Raw genomic sequence first — 19,684 nt, forward strand, 5'->3', positions numbered from 1 at the left:
GACTATAATGATTTGATAGTGGTTGAAAAATATGAAAGTTAGTGGGAGCATGGGGTTGATGTGGCAATTAGGTGGCTGGCAAAAAGACGGCAGGAAGGAAAATAAAATATGGCTGGAGCAGTTGGCTTGATATATTGGGCCAGTCATATGGAGCCCTTGTCTTCCCATGGCAAGATTACCTGAGATGAAAGGATTATTAATTCTTTCAGGGTATAGGGGAGGGGAAGGGAAAGACAGAATATAGGAATAGACCATGTTTGTATGAATAGTCCATTATTTATCAGAAAAGAATGGTGTTTCTATTTAAATGTCCTCAAAAGGAAACTCATTTTGCCATATTAGTCTGACCAGAGCCAAGTACTACTTGAGTTTTCTTGCTATGCCTTTACACTGTTTATGGTAACATTTACTTTATATTGAGCTTGTAGTCCAGTTTCATGGCTTTAGGAAAAAAGGTGAATAAAAACTATGGCAAGTCCTCAAAGAGACGGGAGTACCAGAATCAACAGTTAGAACCAAACATGAAACAGTAGATTGGCTTAAGGTCAGAAAAGGAGTAAGGCAAAGCAAGACTTTATATTGTCACCTTTTTGATTTAGCTCATATGCCGAGTACATCATGCAAAATGACACGCTGGATAAATCAAAAGCCAGAATTAAGGTTTCTGGGAAGAAATATCAACAATCTCAGGCATGCAGATGATAGAGAAATTAAGGCTCTTGATGAGGGTGAAAGAGAGTAAAAGATAGTTTGAAGTTTAGTATTAAAAAAATACTAAAATTATGGCAACTGGTTCTATTACTTCCTGGCAAATGGAGAAGAAAAGAAAGCAGTGTCAGATTTTATATTCTTGGGCTCAATCATCATTGTAGACAGTGATTGTTTATTTATCCTTTGGGGAATAGCTCTTATTTTATAAATTTGATTCAGTTCTCTATATATTTGAGAAATGGAGCCTTTATTAAAGAAACTTTCAATAAATTTTTTTCACAGTTATTACTGTGTATTTCCCTCCACACTATTTTCCCCATGTTTATTCTATTATCTTTTCTTTCACCTTGTCTATTCCAAAAATTGTTTTGCTTCTGACTACTGCCTTCCCATATCTGACCTCCCTTGTTTTAGCCCTCCCCTTCTTCTCCTTTCCTCTTCCCTTCCTAATTTCCTGTAGGATAATACATATTTCTATACCCAACTGAGTCTATCTGTTATTCCCTCTTTGAGCTAGTTCTAAAGAGAGTAAGGTTCATGTATTCTCCCACCCCGATGTCCCCCATCTTCTTCTCTGCTGAAAAAATTCTTTTGCACCTCTATTATGTGAGATAATTTACCCATTCTACCTCTCCCTATCCCCTTCTCCCATTGCATTCCTCTTTCTTACCTCTTAACCTTTTTTTTTTTTAAGATACCATCCCATCATATTCTAATACTCCTTTCCTCTGTCTATGCATACTCCTTCTAAACTGCCCTAATAATGAGAAAGGTCTTAGGAATTAAAAGTATCTTTTTCTCATGTAGTGATATAAACAGTTTAACTGTATTGAATCCCATATGATTCCTTTTCCTGTTTACCTTTTAATGCTTCTCTTGGGTCTTAAAGTCAGATTTTCTATTTAGCTGTGCTCTTTTCATCAGAGATTGCTTGAAAGTCCTCTTTCATTAAATATCTATTTTCCTGAAAGATTATACTTAGTTTTGCTGGGTAGGTGATTCTTGTTTGTAATTCTAGCTCCTTTGCCCTCCAAAATATCATATTCTAAGCCTTCTAGTCCTTTAATGCAGAAGATGCCAAAGTTTTTGTTATCCTGACTGTGGCTCCATGATATTTGAATTGTTTCTTTCTGACTGCTTGCAATATTTTTTCTTTGACCTGGGAGCTCTGGAATTTGGCTATAATATTCCTGGGAGTTTTCATTTTAGGACCTCTTTCTGGATGTGATCAGTACATTTGTTTCAATTTTAATTTAACCTTCTTGTTCTAAAATATTAGGGCATTTTCTTAATTTCATAATTTCTTGAAAGGTGATGTCTAAGCTCATTTTTTGATTGTGACTTTCAAGTTGTCCAAGATTTCTTAAATGATCTTTCCTCAATTTTCTAGATCAGTTGAGATTTTTTTCATTCTTTTGATTTTGTTTTTATTGTTTCTTGGTGTCTCAGAGAGTAATAAGCTTCCACTTGCCCAATTCTTATTATTAAGGAATTATTTTATTCAATGGTATTTTGGACATCCTTTTTTCATTTGTTCAATTCTGCTTTTTAAGGAGTTCTTTTTTTTTCATTGAATTTTTGTATATGTGTTTCCATTTGGCCAATTCTGCTTTTTAAGGCATTCTTCTCTTCAGTTGATTTTTGTGCTTCTTTGACTGCTTTGCCCATTTTGTGCCTCTTCGCCCTTTTTTTGTGCCTCCTTTACCAAGCTGTTGAATTTTTTCATGATTTTCTTGCATCACTCTCATTTCTTTTTTTTTTTTTTTTGGATTTGAATAGAATTTTATTTTCCAAAATATATGTAAAAACAAAATTTTAACATCAATTTTTTAAAAACTTTGTGTTCCAATTTATCTTTCCCCCTCCATTCCCACTCCCCACCCACAAGAACTCAACAATTCAAAATAAGTTATACATGAGTAGTCATGGGAAAATTCCCATATTAGCTAGTTGTGAGAGAAAACAGTCAAAAAGACCCAAAACTTCAGATTAAGAAATTGTCGGGGCAGCTAGATGGCGCAGTGATTAAAGCGCTGGCCCTGGATTCAGGAGTACCTGAGTTCAAATCCAGCCTCAGACACTTAACACTTACTAGCTGTGTGACCCTGGGCAAGTCACTTAACCCCCATTGCCCCGCAAAAAAAAAAAAAATTTGTCAAAGAGGAAAAGAAAAAAAAATTTGAAAATGTGTTTCCATCTGTTTTCAGATACTATCAGTTCTTTCTCTGCAGATGGGCTGCAATCTTCATAAGTCCTTCAGGGTTATATTGGATCATTGCCTTGCTGAAAATAACCACATGCTTCCCAGCAGATCATCCCCCACTATTGCTGTTATCTTGTATACAGTACATTTCACTCTGCTTCAGTTCATGTAGGTCTTTCCAGGTTTTTCTGATAGTATCCTGTTCATTATAACCTGTATATAGTACCTTAAGCTTGACAGATCATTTTCTTCATAAAAGTCCAGCAAAGTATCATATGTTTTGCCATTATAATCAATTATCATAACTATTTCCCTCCATCCCACTCCCTTCCCATGGCATTTACTCTATCTTCTTTTTTACCTATTCCTCCTCAAAAATGTTTTAATTCTGACTATCCTCTCCCTCGCTCTGTACTCCCTTTTTTCACTCTTCCTTCCTTATCCTCTTCCCCTCCTACTTTCCTGCAGGGTTAAATAGATTACTCCTCCCAATTGGGTATGAAATCTATTCCCTCCATGAGCCCACTCCAATGAGATCAGGGTCCCTGAGCTAATTCTATGTTCTAAATTTTTCTTCCTCCCTCCCTCCTCAACCCTCCCTATGGGATCAAGCAATTCCATATGTCATACTGGTGCAGTAAGGTAGAACATCATCATCTTCCTTGAAAGTGTTTTGCTTTTTACTGCTCTCTCCCCCAATCTGCCCTTTCCTCCTTCCCTTCTTCCCCCCTTTTCTCCCTCCCCCCCCCAGGGCAAAAATTATATTACTATACCTACTTGAGTATGTATGTTATTTCTTCTTTGAGCCAATTCTGATGATAGTGAAGTTCACTCACTCCTCAACTTCTTCCCCCTCTTCTATACTCCTCCATAAGCTTTTTTCGTTTCCTTCATGTAAACTACCTCTCCTCAGACCCTCTCTCCCCTTCTCCCTCCCCGAGTTTATTTTTCCTATACCTCAACCCTATTTTAATGATGTCATCATGGATTAGTTAGGTGGCACAGTGGACAAAGCACCAGCCCTGGACCCAGGAGCTCCCAAGCCCAAATCCAGCCCCAGACATAAGACACCCCACCCTGTCTGCCCCACAAAGAACAAAACAAAAATGCTTTACAGATATCATCTCTTCATATTCAGTTCAGACCTGTGTCTTCTGTGAGTTTCTTACTGAGATAGTTCTTATACTTTTGGAGTATTATCTTCCCATGCAGGAATGTATACGGTTTGACCTTTTAATATCCCTCACGAAGTCTTTTTCCTGTTTACCTTTTTATGCTTCTCCAGGGTCTTGTATTTGAAAGTCAAATTTTATATTCAGTTCAGGTCTTTTCCTCACAAATGCTTGAAAGACCTCTTTCTCATTGAAATCCCATTTTTGCCTTTGAAAGATTATATTCGGTTTTGCTGGGTACGTGATTTTTGGCTGTAGTCCCAGTTCCTTTGCCCTTTGGAATATCATATTCCATGCCCTTCTGTCCTTTAATGTAGAAGCTGCTAGATCTTGCTTTATCCTTATTGGAGCTCCACAGTATTTGAACTCCTTTTTTCTAGCTGCTTGCAGTATTTTCTCCTTCACCCGGGAGTTCTGGAATTTGGCTATAATATTCCTGGAGGTTTTCCTTTGGGGATCTCTTTCAGGAGGTAATTGGTGGATTCTTTCAATTTCTATTTTAGCTTCTGCTTCTAGAATATCAGGGCAATTTCCCCTCACAATCTCTTTGAGAATGGTGTTTAAGCTTTTGTTTTGGTCATGGTTTTCAGGTAGTCCAATGATTTTCAAATTATCTCTCCTAGATTTATTTTCCAGGTCAGCTGTTTTCCCAAGGAGATATTTCACATTACCCTTTATTTTTTCATTCAATTGGATTTGCTTTACTCTGTCTTGGTTTCTCATAAGGTCACTAGCTTCCATTTGTTCAGTCCTAATTCTTAGGCAGTTATTTTCATCAGATCGTTTTTTTAATCTCCTTTTCCATTTGGCTTTTCAAACTGTTGACTTTTTTCTCATGACTATCCTGCATCACTCTCATTTCCCTTTACATTTTTTCTTCCTTTTCTCTACATCTTCTTTCTATTTCTCCTACTTTCTCTTCAAAGTCTCTTTTGAGAGCTTCCCTGGCCTGAGACCAGTTCATATTTTTCTTGGAAGCTTTGGATGTTGGAGCTTTGACCCAGTTATTATCTTCTTCTTCTGAGGTTTGTATTGTGGTCTACCTTACCCCCAAAGAAGTTTTCGATGGTCTTCTGCTTTCTCTGCCTACTCATCCTGGCTTACTATTTCTTGGCTTTTAACTCCTTCTTAAAGTGTGGCGTTGCTTCCAGGACACACTGTTCAAGCTACATTGTGGCCTGGGGGGGGGGGGGGGATGGTATGGTTGGGCTTCTTCTCACTGGGGGGTGGGGCTGCTTCTTAGTTCTACTCCTGTTCCCAGCTTCAGAGGGCCCCAGGTGTTTTAGTTTGAGGGGGGACAAGTTTTAATCTCACCTGGCCTGTTCTCAGATCTGGAGGTAACCTCAGGCCTACTTACTAAGCCACCAACCAGCAAAGGTTTCTGTGGTGTGGCTTTCAGCTTCTGATGAGCCTGCCTGCTCCCCTCCCCCACCTGGGCCTTCTGCTGCTCAGGATTTCTTCCTGGTTGCCCGCTGGGGTGGGACAATCGAATCCTTCCCCCCATTCCACTGGTACCCCTGCACTTACCACCCCCACCCCCAGGCTAGCTGTTCAGCCCGATCGAGTGCTTGGTTCTAGAAGACACTGGTGCTGTAGCCTATTCAGAGGCACTGGGGCAAATTCCTCTAGTGGGTGTCTGGTGTGCCAGCCTGATTGCGGGGTTAGGCTTTATTCATGGCCCAGCACAGCCCCCTGAAATCTATCTATAACTGTAGAAAACTCTCAGCCCAAATTTTTGTGTGTTTTTCTGCTCCAAGGGTTCTTTTATTGCTATTTTTGGGGTGGTTGTATCAGGAGCCCTGTGTGTTTAATGCCATTCCTCCACCATCTTGGCTCTGTTCACCCACTCTCATTTCTTTAACAAGTTTTTCCTCTGTGTTTCTTATTTGTATTTTAAAATTCTTTTTGTGTTCTTTTATCAACTGAAACAATTCACATTTTTCTTTGAGGCTTTTGATGCAACAGTTTTGACTTCATTGTCTTCTGAGTTTGAGTTTTGATCTTCCCTGTCACCATAGTAACTTTCTATGGTCAGGTTCTTTTTCTTTTGTTTGCTAATTTTCCCAACCTATTTCTTGACTTTAAATTTTCTATGTTAAAGTTGTGCTCTGCTTCTGGGGTGAAGGCAAGTCAGTTAACCCCAATTGCCTCACCCTCCACAAAACAAAAACAACAAAAAAGTGTGTGCCCTTAATTTCTCCTCCTGCTTTATGCAAAATTCCATTTTTCTGTGTTACTTATATATTTGCATTCTAAATAATGTTGCTAAAACTGATGCTCTAGGCTCACTGACTCTTTTTTTCTCTTTTTCTAAATTAAAAAAAAAATTTATTTTGTGGGGTAGCAAGGGTTAAGTGACTTGCCCAGGGTCACAGAACTAGTAAGTGTCAAGTGTCTGAGGCCAGATCTGAACTCAGGTCCTCCTGAATCCAGGGCTGGTGCTTTATCCACTGTGCCACCTAGTTGTCCCCTCACTGACTTAAAACAATCGATTGAGCCTGTTTCCTGGGCATAATGAAACTGTAGTTCATTGTATTTTCATTGTTGATTAATAGCAGTATCTAATCTATAGCAGCTGGGTGGCACAGTGGATAGAATGCTAATGTTGGAGTCAGCTTCCATTGATGATGTGGTGCTGGTTGTTGTTGCTTAGTCATGTCCAATTTTTTGTGACTTTCTTTGGGGTTTTCTCTGTTTGGGGTTTTCTTGCAAAGACACTGGAATGGTTTGCCATTTCTTTCTCATCGGTCCTATATATGTTATATGGGAAATAAGAAATAGAGGGAAACAGTGGCATTAAGAGGGTTTTGGAAAGGCTTCCTATAGAAAGTAGGCTTTTATTTAGGATTTGAAGGATGCCACTAGTTAGAGTGGAGGAATGGGGGGACAGCCAGAGAAAATGCTCAGAGCTGAGAAATGGAGTGTCTTATTCATGGAGCAGCCAGGAGGACAATTTCCCTAGCTAAAATAATATGTTGGGGAGTAAGGTATTAGAAGACTGGAAAGGTTGGAGGGAACTAGGTTATAATGGGCTTTGAATTTAAATGGGCATTTTGTATTTGTTCCTGGAGGCCTAGGGAAGTCACTGGAGTTTACTGAGTAAAGGGAATGACATGATTGGACCTTCATTTTGTCATGGGGGAAAAAGTGGTGGGGATCCTTATGGATTCCTCTTTAAAGAATTACACTCTCTCACAGTCCAGTTAGAATTAAAGTGGTCTTTTATTTGGCACTAGAAAAAGTAACTGATGGATAAGTAAAAAACTTTACCCCAGGGGAGGAGCCCTCAAACATTCTCCTCCCAGAACAGAAGGAAGGCAAAAGCTTTTATAGAGGACAAATGGGGTAACCACCTGAAAATGGAAAGTTCCTTTGCGGGGGTGGGGTTGGGAAAGATTCCTGAGAGTCAGGGGTATTTGGGGGGGGGGGTGATGGGGGAATGATGGTCCTGACCTCTAGGGTTATCTCTGTCTCCTAGCTCTGGTCAGGTAGTAGCCACACCTAAGTGATTTTCCTGCTATAGAATTTTATCTCCCCTTACTTCTTACTTGTGTCAGTTCTGATATCTAGTTGGCCAAGCTAAACTTTAACAGTCCCTTAATTCCTTGCTATGTCTGTTCTGTTATCTGGTCATCCTAAGCCCCATGTCATTCCTCACTTCTCTACATGTAAGGGAAAAGGGAGCAAAGATTCTTCTTCTGTAACTGCTTCAAGCTGAATGGAGTCTAAGAAGTCACAGGGGGAGGAGGGGCATGGTCCAGAGGTGAGGAGTTGTATAGGCACAGACTGTAGCTGCCATGAGGTTGAAGCGTTGAGCCTGGATGAGATAACTTTACCAAGAGGTTAAAGAAGCAAGGGCAAAAATCAAAAGGAGAAGAACCAATATTACTATAGGAAGAAAGGGGGTCCACCAAGAGAAAACCCAGGAACCCCAGGATCCTGAGTTAGGAGTGAAGATACGTTCACGAGTGTCAATCATTTAGAAAAAAAATCCCACCATTCATTGTCCATAATAAACCATGTTTGTACTATAGGACATGCTCTACAGACAATTGTTATTTTCACATTATTACATAATAAACTTATATAAAGTTGACCTTTCTATAGGTGTAAAAATCATTCTACAAGTTATCCTCCTCTAAGAAAACTTGTTACCTTAAAATTCTTTTCTTCAAAACAGACTTAAGGTGTTTCTTATTTAGCTTTAAAATACATAACTAACAACAGTCAGATGTCAGCCAGATGCTTATACACTTTAGTTGTTTATAATATAAAAAGGACTATAATTTTTAAGTTAAATAATTAAACCTCATATCTACAGATCACTATAGTAGCCCATTTACAGTAATAACCTAAGAGATGAAGATCCAATACTGTGTTCATGCTGTGATCACATGACATGATTATAGGAATTTGCCATAAAAGAAAAGGAACAAAGCTCTCAGGGAATAATTCCCTAAGTTTCATGTCCATTCCAGGCAGACGATATATAGATAGCCAATTGCAGTGGGCCAGCCAGGCTTAAAATCAGTCAGGTGGGATAGTTTTCATTCTATGTGTCATATTGGGAAATTGAGTCAGGAGAATCCTACCTCAGCCTTTTGCCAAAAGTTGTTCTTCTGGCCTTTCCTATGGCAACTTTATCATCTACAATTCGTGTTTGAGAAAGCCCTTAGGGTTGCTGGCACCATGGCTCATTGGCCAAATAGAATTTCTTGATGATCATACCTGGAGTGAGACTCAGAATAACAAAAGTTAACAGTCCTATAATGTCTTTTTTTTTTTTTTTTAACATATAAGGTATTTTATTTTTTCTGTTACATGTAAAGATAGTTCTCAACTTTTGTTTATACAAGCTTTACAATTTCAGATTTTTCTCCCTCCCTCCCCCCTCCCCTAGATAGCAGGTAATCTGATATAGGTTATATCTATATATCTATATACATATAGATATAGATAGATAGATAGATATACCTATAATGTCTTTAGCAAGTTCCAGTAATGAGTACTGCAAGTGAATTCACTTCTCAAGGATCACTGTTGTCTGGTCATCCTAAGCCCCATGTCAGTTTTAAGAAAATCAACTTAGTGGCTGGATAGAGAATGTTTTGGAGTGGGAAGAGACTTAAGACACTACGGCAGTAATCCAGGTGATGAGTAATGGTAATGTCATTGGAGAGAAGGGAGCATACTGAAAGTTATTCCAAAGGTGAAATTTGTAGGCCCTGGCAACAGCTTGGATGCTAGGGTGGGGTGAGAACTCATGACAAATCCATGATGTCTCCTAGATTGTGGGTCTGAGAATCTGGGAGTCTGGTGTTGCCTTCTATAGTGATAGGGAAAGTATAAGTGGGGGAAGATCTAGGGGGAAAGATAATGAGTTCTATTTTGGACATATTGAGTTTAAGATATCTATTAGACATCCGGTTTGAGATATCTGAAAGTTGGAGATGATCAGAGGTCAGGTTAGGAAAGGGGATTTGAGAATCATTAGCATAGAGATGGTAATTAAATATATGGGAGCTGATGAGATCACCAAGTAAAGTAGTAGAGAGGGAGAAGGGAAGAGAGTCCAGGACAGAACCCTGAGGTATGATATCAAAGAGAGAACTTTTCCACTCTGTCAGAAGATGAGTAGTATATTTCATCATCAGTGCTTCTCCTTGTTTATAAAGATGTCTACTTGCCCCTGATTATTTGACAAAATTTCCCTTAATTCTCCTTCTCCCCCCTTCCTCCCAGTGTATGCCTGTTCTCCTTTTCCATTTGTCTTTTAATACCATAACATATACATTATAGATCCAAAGACCTCCAGCTTTGGGGACAGTAACTCACAATTTGGCAAAAATTGCTGAGAAAATATGGAAAATAGTATAATAGAAACTAGGTTTAGACCAATATCTTATACCGTATACCTAGATAAAGTCAAAACGGCTACATGATTAAACATAAAAAGTGATACCATAAGCAAATTAGGAGAGCACAGAATAGTTTCCCTGTCAGATCTATGGAGAAGGGAGGAAGTTTTGACCAAACAAGACAGAATTATTAGATATAAAATGGATCATTTTTATTATATTACATTAAAAACGTTTTGCACAGACAAAACCAGTGCAGTCAAGATTAGAGGGAAAATAGAAAACTACAAAACAATTTTTACAGCAAGGATCTCTGATAAGGCCTTATTTGTCATGCATTGAGAACTGAGTCAAATTTATAAGAATACAGATCATTCCCAAATTGATAAATGCTTAAAGGATATGAATAGGCAATTTTCAAATGAAGAAATCAAAGCTATTTAGAGTCATATGAAAAAATATTTTCAATCACTGTTGATTAGAGAAATGCAAATAAAAACAACTCTGAGGTACCAGCTCACATCTATCCGATTGACTAATATGACAGAAAAGGAAAATGATAAATGTTGGCGAGGATGTGGGGAAATTGGGACCCAGTGTAGTGTACGTGGAGTTGTGAACTGATCCAACCATTGTGGAGAGTAGTTTGGAACTATGCCCAAAGGACCTTCAAATTGTGTATACCCTTTGATCCAGCAATACCACTACTAGCTCTGTATCCCAAAGAGATCATAAAAAGGGAAAAGGACCCACATGTACAAAAATACTTTTTTGTGGTGGCAAAAAATGGCTGAATAAGTTTGTAATGGAATACTATTGTGACATAAGAAATGATGAGTAGGAGGGATTTCAGAAAAACCTGGAAAGACTTAACATGAACTTACAAAGTGAAGTGAGCAGAACCGGGAGAACATTGTACACTTTGAACAACCTTGTCATGATGATCAACTATGAATAACTTAGCTCTTTTCAACAATACAATCATCCAAGACCAAGTCCAAAGGACTCATCATGGAAAATGTTATCCATGTCCAGAGGAAGAACAGGTAGAGCCTGAATGCATATTGAAGCATACTCCTTTCACTTTTATCTTTGTTGTGGTTTTTTCCCTTTTGGTTTGTGTTTTCTTTCACAACAGGACTAATATGGAAATATGTTTTATGTGATTGCACATATATAGCCTATTTAAAATTCTTTAATTTTTAGGGAGGGGGGAAGTGAAGAAGGGAGGGAGAAAATTTGGAACTCAAACATCTTTTTAAATGAATGTTAAAAAGTATCTGTACATATAGTTGGAAAAAATAAAATACTATTTTTTTAATTAAAAAAAAACATAATAAAGCCACTTTCAGGCCATGTCTAATTAGATTCCCTCTGTGACTCATAATGTTCTTTGACCTGGTTTCAACTCTTTATTTTTGCTGTGATGTTTCTAAGAGTTTTTATTTTGAAATTTCTTTTGGGTTGTGTCCAGTAGCTTCTTTCTATTTCTATTTTGCCCTCTGGTTCCAAGAGATCTCTGCAGTTTTTTTTTTTTTAAGATTTTTTGAAATAGGTTGTCTAAGGCCTTTTTCTTAGACATGGTACTCAGGTCAGTGATTCTTAATTCCCCACCCCATACTCCCATTCTGTTTTCTAGGTCATTTGTTTTTGCTATAGTTTAGATTTCCTTTTATTGAATTTCTTTTTCCAACATTTCTTTTTGTTTCATGGAATCATTGGCTTCTATTTGGTCCATTGTTACTTTCAGGGTGTTCGTTGCTTGGGGAAGGTTTTATACCTATTGTGACAAGCTGTTTATTCTCTTTCAGATTCTTTATTCCATAGTTTGAATTACCTTCTCAATTTTTTCCTCCTATACTCTCATTCATAAAAATCAATCCTTGTTTCTTCTCATATTCTAGTTGAATTTGTATCCAAGGAATGTTTTTCTATGAGAATTTTTATGGTAGAATTCTCATTTTGTTTTCTCTTTCCCCAAGCCTATTAGGGATGGGATATACACTCTTTTGGAGGACCCAGAGTGGCAGGGTTGGTTGGGTCAAACTGTTGCCATTTGTAGTAGTGTCACTCTTTGAAACTGAAAATCAGCATGAGGATTTACTAAGAAATTCACTAGTTTTCTTGTCCTTAGGTTTTGAAACAATTTTGGCAACTTTTCCATGAAATCAAAATGTTTTTAAAAATGAAAGGAGAGTACCAAAACAACTTTGTAAGAACTGGTTTTAGGATTTGGCTTTCATTGTAGATGTTATGGGGCATTTAAATGAGTTAAATTTAAAAGTTAAGGGTTGAAATCAGGGTGTAATGTTTATGTACAATTGCATTAAAACCTTTAAGATAAAACTTGGTCTTTAAATAAAGGTAAATAAAATTGTGATTTCACTCAAATTTCTACATATAGAAATTATCGAGTCATTTAAAAAAAAATTTTTTTTTAATTATTTTTCACAGGACAATTGGGGTTAAGTGACTTGCCCAGGGTCACACAGCTAGCAAGTGTCAAGTGTCTGAGCCTGGATTTGAACTCAGGTCCTCCTAAATCCATGGCTGGTGCTTTATCCACTGTGCCACCTCGCTGCCCCCCTCAAGAGTCATTTTGTTAAAATTTCAATAGATGTGGCTCAAATATTCGGGAATTAGTACAGGGTGGGCCAAAAGTCACAAAAAGGTCTGATGTTTTTAATAACTTTTGGAAAATTTTTTTTCTTTATTTTGTACTGTTTACAAGATTTGATTTTTCACACATAATGTAAATTCATTTCCTGTATATGCTGTATGTGATGCTATAATATTGTAAATAAAAGTTATTAAATATTTGTGACTTTTGCCCCCCCCCCATATTTGAATTTGAAAAACAATCTGAAGGATTCAAAATGTGTGAAAATACTTTTTAAAAACTGTTCAGCACTCCATTTCCTTTTAATATTGAGAGAGAAAAAATAGAACTGGCTGAAATTCAGTATAACATTGCTAAGAGAAAAGTATAATGAAGTGGTCCAGATTTTTCTTCTTGACAAGCCATTTTATTGAAATGCACTTGTTTGGTGCAAGAATCTTTTCAATTTTTGGTAATACATACCTATACAATCTATATACTTATATATTTTCACTCCTGAAGACTGTTAAAACTTCATCTAGGGCAAGATCGACATTCATCATAATACTGAAAACTTATCATAAATGCTTATATCCAGTATTGATAAAATAGTTTCTGCCAAAAGATGCTGTAACGATTGGAATGGTGCCACCTGCTGGAGAGTTACTGTTGGAAAGCTCTGCCATGAGGAGAGAAGGTGTCTGAGGGCAAGCCATGTGGCTTTCCTTGGCGTCAGGAAGTGACAACACCTTACTTTAAACTGTTTATTAGTATCAGCTTCATAGAAGTAAGGGAACATGCAATTTTGAAAAGTTCATTTTTTTCCTCAACAGGCAAGTAAAAGACCAAAATAAGAAGGTCGCCAATTTGAAGCACAAGGAGCAGGTGGAGAAAAAGAAGAGTGCACAGATGCTGGAGGAGGCTCGCAGAAGGGAAGACAATCTCAATGACAGCTCTCAGCAGCTCCAGGTCAGAGCAGAAAGAAAACATTGATACATGGGGGTGGATAGAAGTGGGGGCAGGCGGCAGGTGATCTGTAATGGCCTCTTATTTTTTCTGTTCTTGGGTGTCTCCGGTTCTTTTTTGCTGACTTCTGCCACTATTCAAGCTTTCTCTATCCTCCTTTACTTCCCTTCCTTCTGCTACATCCTTTATACTTTTGTCCCTCCTGCTCGTGTTAAGATAATCCCTTTCATTCTAGATCTTCTCAAAGTGTTTTTATCTAGTGCTCATGAAAATCTGGGTCTCTCATATGCATTCTATATCCTTTATCTTCCTTTAAACATACTGTTTCACCCTCTTCCTTCACCGTTCAAGGTTCAATTTATACCTCTTCTGGGAAACCTTTTATGTTCCTCTAAGTTGTTAATGCTATCACTCCTCAAGTTACCATATATCAACAACAGTAATAACTGACATTCATAAAGTACTTTACAGTTGAAAAAGGACTTTATATAGGCTTTGTAACTTGAATCTCATGAAAAACTAATGAATAGATATTATATTCTTCCCATTTTATAGGTAAGGTTAAATGCTCAAAAATTTAAATGATTCATTCATGTTACACAACTAGATCATGTCAGGCGGAATCTGAACCAAGATCTTCTTGATCACCACTTTATCAGCTTTTCCATTGACTAAGCTAAGTTGCCTTCTTATGGATGGTGAGGATAATGATGGCAACTATTATTATGTTATCTTGAATCTGGGACAGTGGGCATTTATCAAATTCCTGCTTATGGTCAAAGAACTGTGCCAGGTGAAGGGTGATTCAGTATCTTTAGTACCTATCAGAGTCTTTTTACATGTAATGAGTGCTAAATGCTTGTTGAGTTGAACTAAATTTCTCTTGGACCTATTGACAATTGGGAGGGGGGCAGGCAATTGGGGTTAAGTGACTTGCCCAGGGTCACACAGCTAGTAATTGTTAAGTGTCTGTGGCCGGATTTGAACTCAGGTCCTCCTGAATCCAGGGACAATGCTCTATCCACTGTGCCACCTAGCTGCGTGACAATTTTTTAAAAAGAGCTTTACAGGGAAAGAGAATATTTAACTCCAGTTCCCCATCCTCTTTCCTTAATCTGTTAGCCCCAGCTCAATCTATGCTACCCTAGAGTCCTATTACTTAATGTAAATCCATGATTAGCTCTCTTGAGCTATATGCAAGGTATCTTTGTAAAATTGTTTTGAATTTTTATACATTGAATTATGTGTCTGGTTGTGGGGTGTGGGGAATGGGGGCTATCCAAAGTTAATTTTTCTATATTCAATTTGTGGGAATGGTGAATTTTATTTTTGCCTTTTTTTTTTTTTTTTGGTTGGTGTGGGAGGACCAAGCCTGTGATTCTTTTGATGTAGGTCAGTGGTCTCCAAAGTTGGGGCCGTGGAATGGAATAGTGCCAAGGAGGCTATGGCTTTCATCTAGCGGGTGGCTGATCACCCATTTAGAAGGTAGGAAGAAGAATCACATCCTACTGTTACTGCTAGATGGATTCTTGAAAACATTCCTCTTTCAAAGAATTACTTGCCCAAACAATCCAATCCAAATTTTAGTAAAAGATTTTACTTTCTTTCCTGTTGTTTCCAGGCTTACAACCCCTGAGCCGCATCTCCTTCCCTGGTCTGGCCCTTTCACCGTCAGCCGCTCCCCTCTTAGCAGAAAGCCGCCCTGCACCTAGCATCTTTCTCTTGTAACTTCTCTTCCTGAAATGACACCCACTTCACCATAGCGACCTCCTTTCTTTCCTTACTGTTTCTGTGGTGTCTCTCCCCTCTAGGCTATATATCCCTTCTCTGTCCTCTTGAAACTCAGGCTGACTATGCCTATTTGTGCCAAGCTAATTCACTGGCGCTGCCAGAACCTGGCCGGCCACTGCACTAAGCCTTCATGCAGTGCATGCCGAGAGAGCCGGGGCTGGGCGGAGGAAGCTGGCATTTGCATGAGGCTTACTGTATATCCCCACTGAGCTGGGCTTGGTCTCTGGAGGCCTCCTTGCTGGGCAGTTTCAGGAGAGCAGTTGCTCTGGGGGAGGGGTGGCCTGAGGCTAATTTTAGTGTTTACATTCCCCCTTCACCCTGTCCATCTGATCACCACAGAGTGCTCTGCTGCAGTGTCTCATTAGAAACCACCCCTTTGTCCCCCCAGCACATACATATATTTCATTTTTAGTAGCACAGGGTAAACAGGCACTGATGGGTTATGACTCTAGTGTATTTCCCACCAAAACCAGCCTTCTTTCAAACTTCCCAGTTTCCATATGGGGATAATATTTTTAATTCTATCATGTTTTCAACTTCCTCCTTATTCTCAATTGTCCATTGATTAAAACTGATTCCTTTAAAGTTATCAAAGATCTTTTAATTACCAAATCTCATTGTCTTTTCTCAGTCCTCATCCTTATTGCCTTCTCTACAGTATTTTGAGCATATTGACCACTCTCTCCTCTACTATACTTAATTTCTTCTCCCTAGGTTATCATGACATTGATTTCTTCTGGTTTTCCTTCAGCCTGTCTGGCTGTGCCTTCTCATTCTCCATTGCTAGATCTTCTTTAATATTACATCCTCCCGGGGGCAGCTAGGTGGAGCAGTGCATAAAGCACCGGCCCTGGATTCAGGAGTTCCTGAGTTCAAATCCGGCCTCAGACACTTGACACTTAACTAGCTTTGTGACCCTGGGCAAGTCACTTAACCCCCATTGCCCCGCAAAAAAAAAAAAAATTACATCCTCTCCCTGTGGACATAATGTCTTATCTTATCTATATTTAATAAGTTCTTGCCTTCATCACTTCCCATTAGTTTGATTATCAGCTCTATTTACATGGCTCCCAAATCTGTCTTATCTATTACATTCAGTCTGAATCTCTCTTGAATTCAAGTCCTACATCATGAACTGCCTAGAAGACATTTTGAATTAAATATTCTTTAGACTCTCATCCAACAGGTCCAAAGTAATATTTAATATCTTTTCCTACACACACACACACAAAATACACCCCTCTTCTGAATTTATCTATCACTTTTGAGAGTATCACCATCTTTCCACTCACCAAAGTTCTCAAACTTGGTATTATCCTTGATTCCCTTCTTTCCCTTATCTCACATGTGCAGTCAGTTGCCAAACCTTGACATTTCAACCTCTTTCAAATCTGTCCCCTTCTCTCTCCACACATACCTTTCACCTTAGTTCATGCCCTTTTTATTCTCACCTGTACTATCACAATACATTCCTAGTTATTCTCTATATCTCAAGTGTCTCCCTAATCCAAGACTTTTTCCACATAGTTGCCAAAGTGATTTCGATAGAATGATAGACTCTTTATTGCTTCTAGGATCAAATATAGGGGATTTTTGGGCACAAACTGTACTTAATTATTAGTTCAGTAATACATGTACATAGTTCATAAATAAATACACATATATTAGAGTTGTGTGTGCATACTTTATTACTGATAGAGGTATATGATCAAAAAAGTTTGTTGACTACTGGTATATAGTGAACTTGCAGTGTTCTATTTATAGAAGCAGATCAGGATCTGCTTTGGTTAAAGTACTTGTTCAGGGTCAGATAGCCAGTATGTGTTATAGATAGAACTTTGACCCAGAGTTTTGTTACTATAAGACTTATGCTGCTCTGTTCATTTTGCCACATTACATTACTTCGATAAGGCAAAAATTCATGTGTAATTTACTGGTTGAATTGAATTAGCATCAGCATTATAGAGTTTTAAGAAGGTGCTTTGTCCATTGTCCCAAACTCCCAATGAAAATCCACTGTTTTATTAGGTTCCTATGACCTCCCATAGTTGTCACCTGGATACATATGATATTGTGGTTTCATCTGCCACAATATTCTTACATTTGAAGTTATAGCTATGGAATCATAACATCTTTTGAACTCATAGAGTTCAGCAGGAAAAGAAAATTATGTCTTCCCCAACTTTGCCATTTTAAAGTATAAGTGCATAATAATTGTGCGATTGAATTCTCACTTATATATTGTTCAAAATTTTTTTTTTGTTTAAGCTCACTACCACATATTTCAGTTTTTACTAATTTCTTCTTGTTCTTTATTCAGTTGAAATTGAGAACATCTAACTACTGCCCTTTTGACCTTTCTTGTATTTGAAAACTATTTATTAAATCACCATGCTGCAAAATGCAGCTGGGAGCAGAAGGGAAGATTTTAGCAAAAGAATGAGAAAAAAATCATTCAGGTTACTTGGAAGGGTTTGGAGGCAGTAGGAAGATCAAAGGTTGAATTTGGGGAAGAAGTTTGCAGAATTTGGGACAAATTGTTCTTTAAATTTTCATCAATCTCCAAGGTCCGATACTAGTTCAGATTGTGTTACTGGGTAGTAAGAGAAGCAGAATTATGGACAATTAAGGAGACTAGGATAGGATTAAGGAAAATTAGAGAATAGAATCTAAGGAGGAAAATAGAGGGAGAAAATAGTTGGAAAGACAAGGCAAGGTTAATTAGAAAAGGTAGTTGAATAATTAGTGAGTTAATCAAGTTGAGTGGATTTCTGGGTGAAATAAGAGATTGATAAAGGCATAAAGGGGAAAAGGGAAAGTTTGTGCCTGTGGAGATACTGAGATTAAGAAAATGGAATAGGTGAGGCTGTAAATTTATTAAAGAATGATCATTGATGGTCAAAATATTAGTTGAGTGCTTATGGTTGTGATATAAACTCAAAGAAAATCAGTTAAAACTTTGAAGAAACCAAGACTGAAAATCTCTACCATTATGGAAAATAAAGAAAATTATACAAGTAACTGGCATCAAATGTAAGATGTTTGTATTTCTGCAACAACCAAGTGACTGTTATCTGTTTTCTACGTGTAGGCTGATCTCTCTCCTGGAAGAACTGAAATAATACCCCTCTACATGCTAGGTTGCTAGGGAGAAGAAGGATTCCTAAAGGAAAAGAATAAAGCCTCTGGGGAAATATAAGACCTTAAGTGGAGGAGGGAAGACTTTCTTGACTCTTAAAAGTGGAAGAGTATTATCCCGAACAGAAAGAGAAGGGAAAGAACAGCTCTATAATTATAGCTTAAAATAGACTCGAGGCTTTTCCTGAAAAGTAGAGAGCTGTGTTCTGACATGGTTGTCCTCCTAAGAATGATATAATAGTGTGGCAGAAGTTTTCAGCTTCTTCCTCTAAGAAGTTAATTAACCAAAAAGTTATTAGGATTGACCATTAAAGGAGAGAGGAAGAAAAGAAGAATACTCGTAGTTGATTCCTTGGTCGCTTATTATCTGTTGACCTGATAAGAACAATGGAGAGGTATGTTGTCTTCCTAAGGCATGAATTCAAGATATAACAGGGAACCATAGCCATCCACTTGTGATAACCTTGGGCAATATCTGTAGTTCAGTATTTCAAACGTGTCTGATTATTCGTGACCCCATGGACCGTAGCATGCCAAGTCCTTTCATTCTCCACTACTTCTCAAAGTCTGTCCACATTCATGTTCATTGTATCCATGACACTGTCTATTCATCTCATCTTTTTCTTTTGCCTTGAATCTTTTCCAACATCAGAGTCTTTTCCAAGTAGTCTTGTCTTCTCATTATGTGGCCAAAGTATTTCAACTTCAGCTTCAGTATTTGACCTTCCAGTGAGTAGTCTGAATTAATATCTTCAAGTTTTGTCTCCTAAGGAACTGATATGTAGACCAATAGGCAACAGTTAGAACTGAATATGGAACTACAGATTGGGTTTAATTTTGGGCAATGTTAGAGGAACTTAAAAGGTATTACCATTTATTATAAAGCCTTAGGCAAGAAAATGCAGATTAGGGAATAAACCTGAAGTAGTAAACTCAAGAAGGATAAAGGCAAGACAGAATAAAGTATGAAAGTAAGGCACACAAGTTGTCTTTTCCTAATTAACTCTTGCCTAATGAAGACAGGATACAAAAGAGAAAAGTTATCTTGGGAAGTGAACACTAAGAGGGTGATGCCTAAGAATAAGATAGATTTCTGGGTTACAGTTGACAATATTATGTTGGCTTATTATTGTCTAGAGATGTTACATACCTAACAAAGGCTGATTAGACTGTACTTATCATATGTCTTACAAATCTAGTCAAAAGATTTTTAAACTAAAAGTCTAATGGAGGGAAAAGACTGACT

The 19,684-nt window shown here is 37.9% G+C and overlaps 1 protein-coding gene across 1 annotated transcript in view; it reads left to right on the top strand.

The window, feature by feature from the left end:
* Positions 1 to 19,684, top strand: part of ERC1 (ELKS/RAB6-interacting/CAST family member 1) — a 313,654-nt gene that overhangs the window by 117,934 nt on the left and 176,036 nt on the right. Inside the window, exon 11 of the mRNA XM_043966008.1 lies at positions 13,377 to 13,512. Within this exon, the coding sequence (XP_043821943.1) occupies positions 13,377 to 13,512 (136 nt within the window). The remainder of the gene's footprint in view (positions 1 to 13,376; positions 13,513 to 19,684) is intronic.

This window comes from Dromiciops gliroides, chromosome 5, assembly GCF_019393635.1.
Source record: "Dromiciops gliroides isolate mDroGli1 chromosome 5, mDroGli1.pri, whole genome shotgun sequence".
Lineage (NCBI taxonomy): Eukaryota > Metazoa > Chordata > Mammalia > Microbiotheria > Microbiotheriidae > Dromiciops > Dromiciops gliroides.